Here is a 14,401-nt window from a genome sequence, read left to right as displayed (position 1 = left end):
CATCATCATCATCATCATCATCATCATCATCATCATCATCATCATCATCATCCCTTCTATCATTCTCCCCTATTTTTCCCTCCCATCCTTGCCCTCAAATTTCATAGTTCCATCTTAATATAAAGTACATAGAATGACTGCATTTTCTCACCTTCCTCCCTCCCTCCATGAGTGCCCCCCTTTGCCCTCTCCCACCCCCAGACATGTTATATCATTGATAATTTGACTCTAATTCACAGAAAAAAAAGGGTCTTTGACTTGTTTAGTTCTACCAAAGAATGTAAAATTTCAAAATGACAATTTCACCTTCTCTTATTTTGTTTCTCACTCAAATACTTTATTTTCTCACACTTCTATTTTCCAGAGGTCTGAGATGAAGGTATGGCAAGGATGGTTTCTTTGGGGTCCTTTACCTTTGGCTTGCAGATAGATGTCATCTGTGTGTGTGTTAGTATTTACATAAGTGAGGTAAGGAGTTTTGTGGGGTTTTTGTTTGTTTGTTTGTTTTTTCCAATCCTGGGGCTTGAACTCAGGGCCTGGGCACTGCCCCCTAGCTTCTTTTGCTCAAGGCTAGCGTTCTACCACTTGAGAGCCACAGCACCACTTCTGGCTTTTTCTGCTTATGTGGTCCTGAGGAATGGAACCCAGGGCTTCATGCATGCTACCGAAGCACTCTACCATTAAGCCACATTCCCAGCCCTAAGCAAAAATGTAAAACCAATTCCTCAGCCCATGGGTTTATTTTTGGGAGGACACTGTCACCCCTTCCCTCGCTCTCTCCCAGTTTTTCCCTCCCATTTCCACTTACTAGTTGTACAGTTCATTTTTCCAATGTCTAGTTAGTACCACTGCTGCATTTGTTCACCCTTTGTCCCTCCGTTGATACTCAGCTTTTCTGTTTGGTTTGCTCTATTTATCACCTTCATCCGTTTTGGTCTATTGTGTTTGTCTCAGGCCAGTTGAGCTTAAGCACTTTGCTAAGGGTTTATGGGTTTTCCCCCACTTAACACTTAACCTCTCTGTTCTCTCATTCATCTAGTTTGATGGGAAGAACACCCTGCAGACGTCGTGTAAGTCCTATTGCTAAGCCATCCCAAAGTACATTTGTTCTTCCTAAATTGCCTTGTTTCAAATTAAAGCTCTCTTGCTAATAGGATGGGATAGCTGACAGGACTGCCGGAGATACTTCCATTATTCTACAAAAAACAAAACCAAGACTGGAAGCTTAAGATCCTTCTTCATGGTTTCCATGGACTCTTAGCTCTTTCCAAGTTACTCTTTCCCAGTGAGCAATTCCTACCAATTTCCTTCCTGTCTAAAACGAAGTCTCCGTTGAAAAGTCCATTCCTTTTGTCTGCTAAAACTTAAGGGGATGTGCCTGCTTGGCAACTCAGATCTTCCCTGAAAGTTTCATTGTTGGGTATTTGGTGAGGACAACAGATCGGGACTTGGGCTCTCCTGAACACAGGAGCAGCTGCCCCAAGGCGAGGACAGTAACCTCCTAGCTGCTGCCTCTCAATGCACGCATCTGGTTGCTGGTAGTGGGTGAAGCATTGGTAAAGTATGTTCTTCTCAGATATAAATAACTTTGACACTGTAGGGAAAATCATGTCCTAGCAGATGTGTGTCTACATAGATAGAGAAGCATATCTGACCCAATATATGTATATATCTACATGTGTGTGTGTGTGTGTGTACATATCGCATTTGAATGTTAAAGTCCATAAAACTTCCTATACCCTAATGTGAATAAGCAAACTGTTTCTAAGTTCCTATCAACCAAGATACAAGGCACAGATAGCATTTTTTCCCCATTCTCTAGTCATTTCCTCCTTCCTTTTGTGTTTTTCCATCCCAATTTCCAGCTCACCTGTATCTTGAGCCTAGATAGAAATGCCCTTCGTCCCTGTTCCCTTCCCTTCTACTGAGGAGTCCCCTAGGAGAGTTCTCAGGTGATTTCTGCTGTTTAGCCAGGCATCTGGTAAGATGATGGGAGAAGTGGTCCTGGAATTTAGCTGGAGGTGGATGTGAGAGGAAAGGGCAGAGAGGAGCAAGGAGCACTGTGACCATGGTAACTGGCACTGCCCTTATGGCAGCATCTAGGAATGTGTGTCAGATTTATCAGCAATGACCCCTGAGAAAAGTTACACATTCTCCAGATCACTCCCACTGGGCACGCTTAAAGACCCAAGGAAAGGGAAGTGAGAATAGGAGAATAAAGGGTAATAATTACATTTGAGACAACCTGAGGTGTAGGAGAGAGACTCCATTTCCAGTGGCTTCAAATGGCTCTGAATCCTTGCAAGTTCACCTGTTGGCTTCTCTCCACTGACAGCTGTGATGGCTATTTTCATTTTGAAATTCAGCTGTTCCTTTGCCAGTCTTGACACAATATTTTAAGCATGTCCTAAAGCATGACTCATGGTTCGCCTCCAAAGGCAGAAAGCACTTCAATATTCTATTTGATTAGTGCTCTGCTTTCGGATCCACTGGATATCTTAGCCCATGATGTAATATTAAGACCACAAGCAATTTGAGTAGGTAGGAATTCCAGCCAAGACATTTGGCAAAACACACTTGAGGCCACATGAGAGGTCTAAGGGAAGGACATTAAAAATGTAACTGCAAAAGTTTTACTTAATCTAAAAGAGCCTATTGATTAGATAGCACTATTCTTTCCATTAAGGAGCAGGACTAAAATGTTTACAACTACTTAGATTTGTTGCAAGGCGTCTAAGTAGAGAGAGAGAGAGACCGGGAGGGAAGGGTTTCAATAAAAACTTCTTTTTAGCATTCAGATTCTATAAGAGATTTGTCAGTCATAGGGCTGGAACTCAGGGCCTACGTGCTGTCACTGAGCTCTTTTTGATCAAGGCTAGCATTTCACCATGTTGAGTCATAGTTCCACTTTCAATTTTCTGGTAGTTAATTGGAGATGAAAGTCTCTCAGACTTTCCTGCTGGGGCTGGCATTGAACTGTGATCCTCAGATCTCAGCCTTCTAAGAAGCTAGGATTATAGATATGAGCCACCAGCACCCAGCTTATAAGAGATTTTTTTTAGGAAAGTAATCTCATCATGCTATTCATTAACTACTATTAAAAAATATACACCACACGATGTTTTGCACTAAATAATTGTGATTTTATTTTTTCACAAAATACAAAGCTTTTTTTCTTGTGTACTAACACAAGAAAAATCCTCAAAGTGTTTATGGGAAAAATCAATGTTTATTTTTCATTCTTAAAATATTAAAATTGTCATGACAAAGTATGCTCACTTTGTATAGCATGCAGTTTATTGCTTAGGAGTTGCATATGCTTTAAAAGGGCACACATACAAATATACAAACATTTCAAAAGTTTAATGAAAATACTGAAAGACATTTGATTATCTCTTCAAACAAACCACAATCTGAAACCAAAATAAAGGATACCAAACTGTATTTTAATTACTGATAGTAGGTCTTAGTAACACTCATTTATAAATTACCTTGGCTTATGTTTTGTAAATAGAAGTTCTCTGGCCTTCTAGAAATAAATTAGAAAGTATATTCTCAAAATATTAAGTGTATTTTGAGACTTCAAAAGTCTTTATGACAATTAAATATTATATACCATATTTTCAGAAAAATTGTACCTATCACTATAGCTTATTGCATTACTTTAGTTTCAGTAGCTTTTCCAAACAAAATCTACCTCTAATTGTTTTAATTATTATAAATTCTAACAGCTGGCAAAACATCTCATAACTTATCCTAGTTAGAAGAGGTACTATTGAAAGAGAAATCCTTAAATAAAAGGAAACAAAATTCTACCAGACACATACAAAAAAACAAACAAACAAGAATACACAGCACATTTTATTTACAGCTACATTTTTAGGTTTCCTTAACCAAGAAGCAGCAAAGGGCTCCAATGCACATTTAATTATAGAATTACATAGAAAGAAAAAATTACAGATATTTGACAAATTTTCAGGCGGAGGTATAATACAAATTTTTTGAGATTTAGAAATATTTCTCTTTTTTAAAGAAATCTTTGAGATCATAGAAATACTTCTCATTTTTTTTTTTGGTCTGGTTTATAGGGCCTGGTAGCAAAACTGTCTGTTGTTCAGAGTCTGTAAGTGTAAACATTTTCATTGCAAAGAAACCAATCTTTAGGGGCTGTGTGCTATTCTTCACGGCAGTCCAAAGCATCTCCTAATCAAGGTCTGATGTCTTATCAAAGCAAGGAGAGGCTTGCTTTGAAGTCCAGGCTAGAAAAGAATAGGGCCCACTTCCTTGACTGTTGTTGTACTTTAGGAAATATGAAGTAATGCATTAAGCTAGTAAGTGGTTTCTAAAGAAATACCACCAGAATAAAGTTAGCTGTATTGAAAAGTAGTACTCAATTCTGCCACAAGCCAGATTCCAGCGAGACTACCTCATTCCAACTCCACTGCAATTCAAAGAGTAAGTAGAACACTTAGATAATTAACATACCTATGATAACCTCAGCTGAAACACTGCAGAAATGCATTGCTCTAGACTAAAAAGGATTACATGGTAAGATCCCAGATCAAACAAACAAGTCAAAAAAGAAATGTAGTGCTAAACTAGTTTTAGAAAAGGAGGCTACAGATGTGTTTTAATAAAACTATAATTAGCATTGTTTTGTATTGCAAACAGGTACTATTAAATGAGGTGTGGCTTCTTCCAGTCTCTTTTTTTGCTAGTCCTGGGGCCTGGGCACTGTCCCTGAGCTTCTTTTGCTCAAAGCTAGCACTCTACCACTTGAGCCAACAGCGCCACTTCCAGCTTTTTCTGTGTATGTGGTACTGAGGAATCCAACCCAGGGCTTCATGCATGCTAGGCACTCTACCACAAAGCCAGTCTCAATGTGGTTTGTCTGATCTTTACTGAGACTTACTATAATTATGTTTTTCAGTAAGAGATATGTTTTGCATTTGTAAATGTTTAAAGTTGCCACAAGAGAAGTTGAGGAATGGTGAATTCTGAGATGATACCGACAGGTTTTGGCATAAAAGAGGGAGGTACTACGCTGATGGCTCAAGCCTGCCTATAATCCTAGCTACTCAGAAGGCTGAAATCTGAGGATCATGACTCAAAGCCAGCCGAGAGAGTCCATGAGACTCTCATCTCCAATTAACCACCAGGAAGCCGGAAGTGGAAATGTGGCTCAAGTGGCAGAGTTCCAACTTTGAGCAGAAAAAGCCAAACAAGAGAATAAGGCCATAAGTTCAAGCCCCAAAACTGCTTGGAGGAAGATCTATTATCTTTTAAGAGAAAATCTGTTATGGTGTCTCCAACCAACTTCATGTCCTGATGGCTTTTCTTGCTCCTATACATTTAATATCACCTGTTTCAGTATCTTCAGCATAAACCATCTGTGGTTAAGGCTGAGAGGCGTGTGTACATCCATTCAGTCTCTGCACACACAAAGGGACACACTATTGGGCTGGCTCATGCCTACTGAGAAATACTGTGTCATGCTTCTGATGACATTATATAAATGATATGTTAAGTTTTTATGGAATCCCAAACACACAAAAGTACATCAGCTTCTATGGAAATATTATTGATAATGGCAAAAAAAAAGGTGTGGGTTTTTCAATTTCATGCATCCAACTAAACCACTTTGAACCAATTAAGATGCATATTTACATATTTGAAGTTGAGAGCAACCCAGGAATAGAAATTAATTCAAACATGAACTTCAAGGGTGTCTTCTAGAACATGCTTCTCTCCCTTGAAAAGGAAACAGAAGAATCTTGCATTACATCCTTTCCCTACTACGTTCCCATGTGAGTGAGAGTTGTGAATGGCACCCAGATGGTACTCAGGAAGAGCTGACTTTAAATCGTGAGAACCAAGCTCCTACTGCCCAATGCTTTCAGAGGAAGTATACAATTTAAAAAACTGACATTTACCAAAACTTTGTGTCAAATAAATTCTTAAAATTTAGGAATGATTTTTATTCAAATACCAAATAAACTAGGCAGTTTTAAAAACTAGATCTTTCAAACACAGTATTGGGTTATCCATAATATCTGGATGTCACCCTTAGAGATGGTAGCAATGTAACTATGACATAACAAAATAACACCTGGAGTAGTAATCATTAAACAAAACAAAGTGATCATACCAGACTTAAGCATGAGTTAATTCTCACACTCATATGTAACTCCATTTTGAGTTTTAAGTAAATGCAAATGATCTTTAAAAGGTTTTAGACATTAGAATGCAAACCCCGTAAACTTAAACTCATAACTTTGAAATCTCACAAATAATATACTTAAATATACGATCTTGCATGCTACTGTTGATTTTCAATTTCTTTTTAAGTGTCACAAGAACTTTTATTTTCTAGAATACTACACATTCAGATTGTCTCTGATCTTGTCTAGAAAAATAGAATTGCTTAAAAATTTATACCAATTTGCCTTTGCATTTTTATAAATATTTTCATACAATTGTGAAATATCAGAATGCCTAATAGAATCATTTTAAATTAATCCATGTAGCCAAAATACTTAATATCTAAAATACCTAGCAAAATGTTTATCACTGAATAAATGAAACATTGTTTCATTAAATGATATGTTCTGTCTTTATTTGTGTTTTAGGTTGATGGATTCAATCACAGAATATTGAAGATTAGCTCTTGTAATTATCTGTAGAGTAGGGTCATCTCCATTTCATTTCTGTGTAGGAAGAAATACAGCCTAGTTTTAGATCCTACATTTGGTTTGTGGCATTAGCTGTCATGCAATCAGGATGAGATAAGGATTGCTGCCTAAAGTAATATAACAAGGCTTACTTTAAAACATTGATATTTTAAATTGGTTTAGTAAACAGGTATGCCAATCAGTGAAAGTAAAAATGAGCTTTGAAGCAAGAAACTTCTCTGGAAAATGCTCTGATTAGTAAGCCTCACTGGCATAGCCTAACATTGACCTTTGAAGTGGTGGGACTAAAAACTGTGTTCAGAACTACTGCAGTATTCAAAGAGTCAAAAATGGTTATTTCAAAATTTGTTTCTTTTTCAAAGGAATTAATTCCCAAAATAGTTTTTAATATAAATATTATCCTTTTCTTTTTTTTTAAAAAAAGCTACTTTTCTTACAAAAGAACAAAAAAATCACTCACTTTCCTCACCTGCACACTCTGCCCCACCAATGAGTCTTTGATGCCAATGAGGTGGCCAGCAATAAATTTAGTGACCAATTTATAACACAAGCAACTTAAAAAAAAACTCCTATATTTTACATTACTTTGTCTTTTAAAAATAAATTTACCAGCCTGGCACCTGTGTCTCACACCTGTAATCCTAGCTGTTCAGGAGGCTGAGATCTGAGGATAGCGGTTCAAAGCCAGCTCCAGCAGAAGAGCCCATGAGACGCTTATCTCCAATTAACCAGTTAAAAAGCCAAAAGTAGAGTTGTGGCTCAGGTGGTAGAGTGACAGCCTTGAGTGGAAAAAGCTGAGGGCCCTGAGTTCCAGCCCCAGTACCAGCATACATATGCCAAAATTACCTGATATAAGCCAATCAATCCCATTTAGTTGACTGAAGTATAAAGTGTAGAACTCCTCAGGTTCTCACTGCATTAGGACAATCAAATTGGGTTAAATGTCTTGATCATATTCAGCCAGCCTTCTGTCATCTCCAAAATAGGAACAAGGAATTCAGAGTCAAACATTCTCCTTCAAACTGAGAAACTACATGGATTCAGTCTTTTGGTTGGGTTCAATTAAGTTCAAGTATTCCTCACTAGATGAACTAAGTACTCTCCCTCCCTTTAGAACAATCATTTAAAAGGTCAAGTATGTGAGTGAAATAAAGGCAATAATAGCTAAATATATAATTCTAGTATTTATATTGTTAGAATCAAAGTAAAAGTATAGAAACACGCACACAACATAAGTAGTCATTTATCTTCATGTAAGACAATTATTTTGATAATCAGAATACTTGGATTGAATTACCTTCTTTCCTGCTCTTTCTTTTTCCAGAAAGACAAGAAAATCTAAAGCACTCAAAATGCTGACTAAGCAAGCAGGAATAGAAACTGAATAAAATATGAATACTGATTCTTTTGTTGTCCAGTCTTACCAACAAGAGGCCTATTTTCGGGGCATGACAAAGGCAAACTGCATTATTACCAGTGTGGAGCTCAGTTGTGAACCCAGGGGAAATGCTATGTTTTTCTATGAAAAACATAGAAAAAAATGCCAAGGAAGACAAGACAGCAGTGTTAAAGCATTTTTCCTTAATGATTAACTTAAGTAATCACCAAACACCTACCAATATGCACTTTGAAAAGAAATCCATCCCTTAAGAAGACCCATCATCTTTCTTAAAATATAAAAACAACAATTTGAGAAAATGCTAGAAATAGGAGGAGACAAATAATTAAATGTATGAAGCATATTTCCATAACTAAAAGAAGGAAATATTCTCAAGTGAACAAAATGTATCCGGCATCAACAGATGATAGCAGATCTGAAATCAAAACCAGAACTTTTTGAATAGCCTAGGAAAAAAGAGATGACAGCAATCTGAAAAGGAAACCTGCCATGGTACTGATGTTAGAGCTGTCTACATACTGAAAAGTAGTTCCCATACTTTCAACAGAACCACTGGCTACACTAAGTGTGCACCAACTTATCACAATCATCATCATAAAGAGAAAACTACCACTTGCAGGCTAGGAGATTCCTGGGAAGATTTGCCACTAGATTTGTAACTTTTATTTAAACCTCTCAATTTTTAATCCATGCTTCTAATGCAGAGGGAAAGAAATTTTGGAAAGAGAAACTAAATTTGAAGTTTCTCTTTTCTAAAAGTTAAAAAAAGACAACAAAACCCCGAATAATAATTCTAATTAATAGAGAAGCACAAGAACATGCCAAGAATTCATCCTATTAGTAGATATAGATGAGTAGTAATGAGGATTGCTTATCTAAACAAGGTGTTTGACAAAAGCACACCTTCAGTCAAGTTTTCCATTCTGAAGACTACTTCTGGCTTTCTCTTGTCTGATGAGAGAGATGACTTTGATGCACCCTTTTGAAATTTTGATCATCCACATGACATTCATCACATCCAAAACAAAACAACTACAGATCCAGGAACACTGGACAAAGAAGCCAAGTCTTTTGTAGGGTTCTGTTCCACACACAGAATATATGAAGATATAAAATGGAGGTATCACGATGATCCGCACGATGAAGAACACTATGGTCATGAGTATCCCATTGAGGACATTCGCTTTGGAAAACTTAGGGTACTTCAGGACTTCAAAGAACCACCTGAAAAGAGAATGAATAAAATATCACATCCATCGGAAAACTCTAGAAGTTAATCGGCTTTGTGATTGTACACAAGTCAGAGAACATCCCTTTCCAATTCATATGAAGATCACTAGGTTGCCTGTGGCTCACATCTGTAATACATGCCACTCAGGGGGCTGAGATCTGAGGATCACAGGTCAAAGCCAGTCTTGTTAGGGAATTCTGTGCCTCTCATGTCCATTTAATCAGCAAAAAACTGGAAGGGGAGGTAAGGCTTAAATGGCAGAATGCCACCCTTGAGCACAAAAGCACAAAAAAGCATTCAGGCCATGAATTCATGTCCCAGTACCAACTGACACACATGTACACATGGATGTACACACACACACACACACACACACACACACACACACACACACTGTACACTGGCCAACAGCACGTTGGGCCCACAAGCCCAACTTTTCTGACCTGACCTCAAGCAACAGTAAAAATGTCCTGCTTAATTTCAGTGGCCACAAATCATATAAGGCTACAAAAACATTTGAAACATTCAAAGTCTGCCTGAGGAATTGGTTTTACATTTTTGCTTAGGACTGGGAATGTGGCTTAGTGGTAGAGTGCTTGCCTAGCCTGCATGAAGCCCTGGGTTGCATTCCTCAGTATCACATACACAGAAAAAGCCAGAAGTAGCGCTGTGGCTCAAGTGGTAGAGTGCTAGCCTTGAGCACAGAGAAGAGGCTCAGGGCCAGTGCCCAGGCACTATGTTCAAACCTCAGGACTGGCAAAAAATATACATACATTTTTGCTCATTTTAATCAACTAAAACATAGGTTTGGGATCCCTAATCACAAAAATCTCAATCTTGAGATGTTCTAAACATCTAAAACATTTTTTTGAGCACCAACATGATGCCGCAAATGGAAAACTTCTCAATTGACTTCCTCTGACACATCACAATCAAAATTCTATCGGCTCTGTGTATAAAGTATTTATGAAACACAAATGAATTTCATATATAGATGTTTCATATACATTTCATACATATCCTCTTCATCACATTATGCAATATGTAAATGTTCTAAAATCCTTAAAAATAAACATCTGAAATCTGAAATGCCTCTGGCCCAGAGCATTTCAGATTAAGGGATATTTGAACTGCACATGGCTTGTGGGTACTCCATTGGACAATGGTGATTTGCAGGAAGATAAAACCGCCCGGGAAAGAGGAGATGACCAAGAACACTGACAATAGAAATGGAGACGTGGTAAGCAATATTGAGTAGTCTTCTGGAACCGTCCAGAAGACTCCAGCTGGGAGATGTAGGTCATTGATAGAACACCTGCTGACCATGCGCCAGGCCTGAGTTTAAGCCCCACCTCTGGGACAACTGAGCCATGTGCTGATCAAGCAAATGCAAGATCAAGCAATGGCACATGATTTTCTGAGAGAAAAAATTCAACTGTAATATGAGGCAGTAGCTAGTATTAAGCATGCTCTTTTTATATACAGAACACAACTGAAGACAGGAATATTAAATTATGTGCCTGATCCAAGTAGTAATAGCAAGGAAGGAGCAAAGCTAACCTAAAACTTGAGTTTACTTGATTCCAAAACTTATTCATAGACCACTGCACCAAGATGAATAAGACCTGACAGAGAAAAACTGAACCAGGCCAAAGCATCACTCAGCAATGCTTAAGGAACCATCTCTTATGAAAAAAGCGGCGGGGGGGGGGGTAGGGGGGAAGTGGGGGAGTAGTGAGGAAATATAAAGAGAACTAGCTGTAGTATCCATTGGGAAAGTCAATAACGTTTGGCAATAGTGTGGCCAATACAACCAAGTCCACAGATGCAGCAGGCGCCAAAGCAAATTCATTGGATTTTGCAACTGGAAATCATTGATATCTTTTTTTTTTTTTCTTTTTGTCGGTGGTGGGGCTTGAACTCAGGGCTTGGGCACTGTCCCTCAGCTCTTCAGCTCAAGGCAAGCACTCTACTGCTTGAGCCACAGCGCTACTTCCCGTTTTCTAGTGCTTTATTGGAGATAAGAGTCTCACCGACTTTCCTTCCCAGGCTGGCTTTGAACCAGGATCCTCAGATCTCAGCCTCCTGAGTAGCTAGGGTAACAGGCGTGAGCCAACAGCGCCCAGATTCATTGATACATTTAATTTAAAAAAAACAACACACATTCCAGCCAAATGGCAAAGGAAGAAACCTAATTGCAGTGGTTTACTCACAAAGAAGATATGACAGTGTATAGCAATCAAGTGTAAACTATGTATTTCCAAGGTTTCTTAGGTTTACCACTTGCTGAATATGTACTGAGTGATGAGCACTGTGCCTGGGGCTTTAAGTATCTAATCCTATCGAATCTTCTCCACAAACTAGGAGAGGGGGTGGGAGGCTGGGTCATCATCCCTACTTTGTAGGCAAGAAGACAGGCTTAGAGAAGATAAATCATCTTCCTTTCATAAGCAGTGACAAAGGGAGAGCCTGATTTGAATCCAGGTCTTTCAGCTTTCCCTCTGTTTCCTCTTTATCCTTAAGGCTTGCAAAAATTACCTTGGCCTCAAGCCCAAGGAATGGATTATCTTCCAAACATATGAAAAACTGACAAGATTAGGTAATAGTTGAAGAAGCAAAGATTGTACAACATATCTGCAATTCCTTCTTTCCTCCTGGGGTGGAAAGATCAACCTCTCACCATCCCATTGCTTAAAAAGACCTGTAAATATACTAATACTAGACATCCTAATAAAGAGGCTGAAAGTATTTATAGAGGAAGAGACTTCTCTCCTGAGTCTGAGGAGCTTATGGTAAGGGATTCAAAAGGCATGAATTTCTGGGCAATGACTGGGTGAGCAATAGCACACAAGTGAAGCAACTATTTGAAACCAGAACTCCTCTATGTCAGCAATATAAACTGCATGACTTAAAGAGCCCTGACAGATAATCTTGTTCCAAAGTATGTCCAGTGCACAAAGGATGCTAGGAAGTTAATGCCCTAAACATTTCCCTCCTTTGCTTGTGCCCTGAGATTGCAGATAGCATTGAAATCATTCACAAGGCTTCATGCAGGGTAGACTCTGTCACTCAAATGTTTGCTTTGAGACTCACCTTCTGAGTTATCCCTGCACAAAATATCCTTCAGGTCTTGTGATTTTGAAGGATAGATAGGTAAAATTCATTCACAAGATCTGGGAAAAATGAAAGATATGAAAACTAAAGGAAGCAAGACAAGAAAGACCAGAGGTACAACAGACAGTAAGAACCTAACACTGATTTTGAGTAGTAAGAAACAAGGTTGAAAACCAAGGGAGCACATTGACAGAGAACTGCAAAGGTCAGTGAGAAAGCTGTCAACAGGACAAGGTTCTTAGTAAGAACATAAGTACTAAACATTAAGTGGTAGAGAAGTGGAACTGTGACTCAAATGGTAAACACTAGCTTTGAACACAGAAACTCAGGGACAACACCCAGGCCCTGTGTTCAAGCTCCAGAAGCAGCACAATGCCAGGTGCTTGTGGCTCACACCTGTAATCCTAGCTATTCAGGAAGTTAAGATCTGAGGATCCAGGTTCCAAACCAGCCCAGGCTAGAAAAGTCCATGAGACTCTTATCTCAAATTAACCACCAGAAAACTGGGAGTGGTGCTGTGGCCCAAAGTAGTAGAGCACTAGCCTTGAGTGGAAAGAGCTCGTGAACAGCACCAGCCCTGATCAAGCCCTACAATCAGCCAAAACAATTGTTTTAAGACCAGGTAAGAGTGATAAAGGTAAGAAATAGACTCAAGATCTAGGGAATGTACTATATGCTTCAGTGCTTTTTTCTAAGGAAGAGAAAATGGACAAGAAAAACCCATCCCAGTAGAGGAAGAATCATTAGCCACCACCTTACCACTTCCCCCCTGTTAACCATCCAGATAAGATATGATAAAGAGTTCTCCATAAACAAAACTGGGCACCAGTGGCTCACGCCTATAATCCTAACTACTCAGGAGGTTGAGATCTGAGGATTGAGGTTCAAAGCCAGCCTGGGCAGGAAAGTCCATGAGACTCTTATCTCCAATAAACCACCAGAAAACCAGAAGTGGTGCTGTGGTTCAAGAGGTAGAGTGCTTGCCTTGAGCTGAAGAGCTGAGGGACAGCGCCCAAGCCCAGAGTTCAAGCCCCATGACTGACCAAAAAAAAAAAAAAAAAAAGAGTCCTCCACTTCTAGGTGATTTCTGTATTATCTATTCATGAGAAAAGCATCAACCACACACAGACTGTACTGGGAGAAAGCTGGCCCCTACTCCTTGACCAGGAGTCAAGGTCAAGAAACACAAGGACAGGGTAAGAAACTGTTACAGAACATTAGAGGCCAGGAAGACATGGCCCCAGACTGAGCAGATAAAGCAGAAGGACTGGCTGGGTTGTATCCTGTAACAGAAACCACTGAAGAGAAAACCAAGCCAGAAGTTTTCTTGGTAACAATGTATCTGGTCTGTTTTCTTAGTTTTAGGAATGCTTGCTCCATGATAAATAAGATAACAACAGAGGAATCTGGGTGAAGGGTAAACTGGAGTTCGGAACAACTTTGCAACTTTTCTATAAGTCTAAAATAAAAACAAGGGCCCAAAATGACTTTATACTATAATTTTAAAAAAACACCTGAAATCAAGGATAAATAAGTGGATGGTCAAGGAGAAGGGTTCATAAATAAGTGGGTGTGCTCAAGAATGAAAACAAGTAGGATTATTAAAATCTTCACACTTCCCAAAGCAATCTACATGTACAATGTAATTCATTCATTCTCTATGACACACTTACTGTTCACTAGTGGCTTCTGGAAAACTTAAAGTTATTTGGAAGAATGAGGTCAGGAGGATTGCAGTCAAAGGTAGCCCAGGCAGAAAAGTTTTTGAGACTCGCCCCCACTTCTCAACCTTTATCTAAGCACAGTGGGACATTCCTTTCACCACAAGCTATATGGGAGGCTGAAATGAGAATGATCACACACAGTTCCAGGCCAGAAAGCCCATGAAAACTGCATCTCTACAGAGAGAAGGTAGATGTGGCAGCATGCACTTATGATCCTATAAATGGAGAGCCCCAAGTAACC

The 14,401-nt window shown here is 38.9% G+C and overlaps 1 protein-coding gene across 9 annotated transcripts in view; it reads right to left on the bottom strand.

Moving 5' to 3' along the window:
* Positions 1-3,121: 3,121 nt before the first annotated feature.
* The window catches only part of Tlcd4 (TLC domain containing 4), a 75,347-nt gene continuing 64,067 nt past the window's right edge, over positions 3,122-14,401 (bottom strand). For 7 of the 9 annotated variants that reach the window (XM_070007717.1, XM_070007719.1, XM_070007718.1 and 4 more), the window contains one exon: positions 3,122-9,315. In XM_070007717.1, coding sequence (XP_069863818.1) covers positions 8,997-9,315 — 319 coding nt within the window. In that variant the 3' untranslated portion in view covers positions 3,122-8,996. The remainder of the gene's footprint in view (positions 9,316-14,401) is intronic. The other 2 variants (XR_011368793.1, XM_070007725.1) reach the window with 2 other exon arrangements.

The sequence above is a fragment of the Dipodomys merriami genome, unplaced genomic scaffold (genome assembly GCF_024711535.1).
Source record: "Dipodomys merriami isolate MVZ:Mamm:240054 unplaced genomic scaffold, mDipMer1.0.p SCAF_7, whole genome shotgun sequence".
Taxonomy (NCBI): domain Eukaryota; kingdom Metazoa; phylum Chordata; class Mammalia; order Rodentia; family Heteromyidae; genus Dipodomys; species Dipodomys merriami.
Note: the sequence above shows the minus strand (reverse complement) of the source record. Positions and strands in the feature narration are given on the sequence as shown.